The 2,188-nt window shown below is 35.9% G+C and overlaps 1 protein-coding gene across 4 annotated transcripts in view; it reads left to right on the top strand.

Annotated features, from left to right (window-relative positions):
- LOC107642416 overlaps window positions 1,005-2,188 on the top strand; it is a 4,345-nt gene continuing 3,161 nt past the window's right edge. For 3 of the 4 annotated variants that reach the window (XM_016345762.2, XM_016345760.2, XM_016345761.2), the window contains exon 1: window positions 1,005-1,904. In XM_016345762.2, the coding sequence (XP_016201248.1) occupies window positions 1,209-1,904 (696 nt within the window). In that variant the 5' untranslated portion in view covers window positions 1,005-1,208. The remainder of the gene's footprint in view (window positions 1,905-2,188) is intronic. The other variant, XM_016345758.2, reaches the window with a different exon arrangement.

Genomic DNA, 2,188 nt, shown 5'->3' with positions numbered 1-2,188 from the left:
AATAAAATTTAAAATTTAGAGCATTTAAATGCACGAATCCTAAAATTTATAAGACCAAGTGTGTTTTAAAAAGATAGATAAATAAGGAAAGTGCTAAGATTAGAGACTTAGAGTTGGTTTTCGTAGTTGGCGTTGAAGATTCCGGACAGAGAGGAATTGAGATTTGGGGCAGAGAGGTTCTCTCTCTGTAAATTCATTTAATTGCAATTACGTCAATCTTTAAAGCCACAGTTAAAGTAGCTGCAGTCCCATCGTGTACATTTCAATACATAAAGAAAAAAAAAAAATACTATTTCAATACATACAAAATTTGTTCTGAAAATTGATGTACGAAGGACTTATTGTAAAAGAAAGGTTGAATGTTCGAATATAATTCATCGAATTTTGGTGTTTAAAATACAATTAATTATAAAAAAGTATTTTTTATTGTTTTTGAAAATGCTTAAATGTGACTGAAATTTGAAAATATTTAAATCTGTTATGACAGATTTAAGTTTGAGAACCATAAAAGTGGTGGATTCAAGATAATGGAGAAAAATCCGAACGAAGAAAGAGTTGTAGCAGCAAATTTTTTGCGACAAATTTAGTTAGTAAAAAATGCCTGAGTATTTGAAGGTAAAATCATTCCTTCAAGAACTATGGTAGAAATGGTCAGAAGAAGTATACGTGAGAAAAGATGAGACCTTTGAATTTTTACTCTTTATATTTAAGTCATTTTATTAAATTTGAAACTTTCTATTTTCTTTATTACAATTTTTGTTTGTAGTTTAAATTGGATCAATTTTCAATAATAAAATTGCATAACTTTGATAAAAAAATAAACTAAAAAAGTTAACACCAATTTAAATTGATTGAATAATTTATTTATTTATTTAAATAAATATTAAATATTAAAAATTTATTTTATGCAAGTTATAACTGTTTTAGCTTGTTTTCTTTGCTTGCCAAATATTTCTGATTATGAACATGAATATAGTAGAATTAAAATATCTTATAGAGAGATAGGGGTTAGGAGGTGCAGAAAGAGAAAGAGAAAGAGAAAGAGAAAGAGAAATGACAAAAAGGCAATGTTCTTTTTTCTGTGTAGTAGCTTGTAGCTAACTTACTTAGGTTCACTCAGCACTCTGCACTCTCTTTTCCATCTTTTTTCTGTTACAGATTCCACACTAACCACTAACCACCTTCAAAATTAAAATCTTCATTCCCAAATGGCAGAGGAAGAGGACCAACCACCGCCACTACTTAGACAAGACGAGGAACGTCGTAATATGAAGAAGCTCATCTCAATCTACATGGGCCTGGGCCTGGGCCTATTCCTGGCCCAACTCCCCAAGAACACTGTCTCCCTCGTTCACAAGCTCCAAGCAGACCTCAGAGAAATGCGGTGGAGGAGGCAAGAAGACTCCAAAGCCAACGCTAGAGTCGTCGAGATCTTCGCCTCTCACCGCAACGCGTGGCAGCAAGAGGAGAAGCGACTCCTTCGCCAGATCGACGCCGCCGCCGATGAAATCTCACGCCTCCGCGGAACCCTCACCGAGCTCCAGAAAGAGAGGGACGAGGTAATGAGCTTCATGTCGAGGTCGAGGGTCAGAAATGGGGAGAAGGTTGAGGCGGAGGAGAGGTTCGGTGGGTGCGGGAGCAGGGAGAGTTACGGTGTGGTCGCGGGGAATAGTAGAGAGTGGTTCAAGAAAGAGGAAGAGGAGGAGGAGGAGGAAGAAGAAGAAGAAGAAGAAGAGAGTGTGGTGGAGGAAGATGAAGTTGTTAGTTATGCGCATGAGAATGAACATGCATCGCATCATGGACATGGTGGTGGGTTTATGGAGTTTCTTGGAAATGGTTTTGATTCTGAGTTTATGGCTTCTGCATCTTCCAAATTCTGGGCGGAAAAAGCTTCCCTTTTCCAGGTTCCTTCAAATTTCCTCCTCCTCCATCTTCTTCGTATTTTATTTTATTTTTTACCTTTTTCCCCTTCATTAAACCAAAATTAATGTCAATTATTATTGTTCTTAAGTCTTTTAATGACGTGTCTATTGACATAATTTGTGATATCATAATGCATAATTAAGCATAATTATGTTGTTTTATCTGAAAATATTCCTAAATACTGAGGAGAGAGAGAGAGAGAGAGAGAGAGAGAGAGAGAGAGAGAGATTGATTTACTAGTTAGGACATGTTTAAGAGAATTTAT

Source organism: Arachis ipaensis, chromosome B05 (assembly GCF_000816755.2).
Source record: "Arachis ipaensis cultivar K30076 chromosome B05, Araip1.1, whole genome shotgun sequence".
In the NCBI taxonomy this organism is placed as follows: domain Eukaryota; kingdom Viridiplantae; phylum Streptophyta; class Magnoliopsida; order Fabales; family Fabaceae; genus Arachis; species Arachis ipaensis.
Note: the sequence above shows the minus strand (reverse complement) of the source record. Positions and strands in the feature narration are given on the sequence as shown.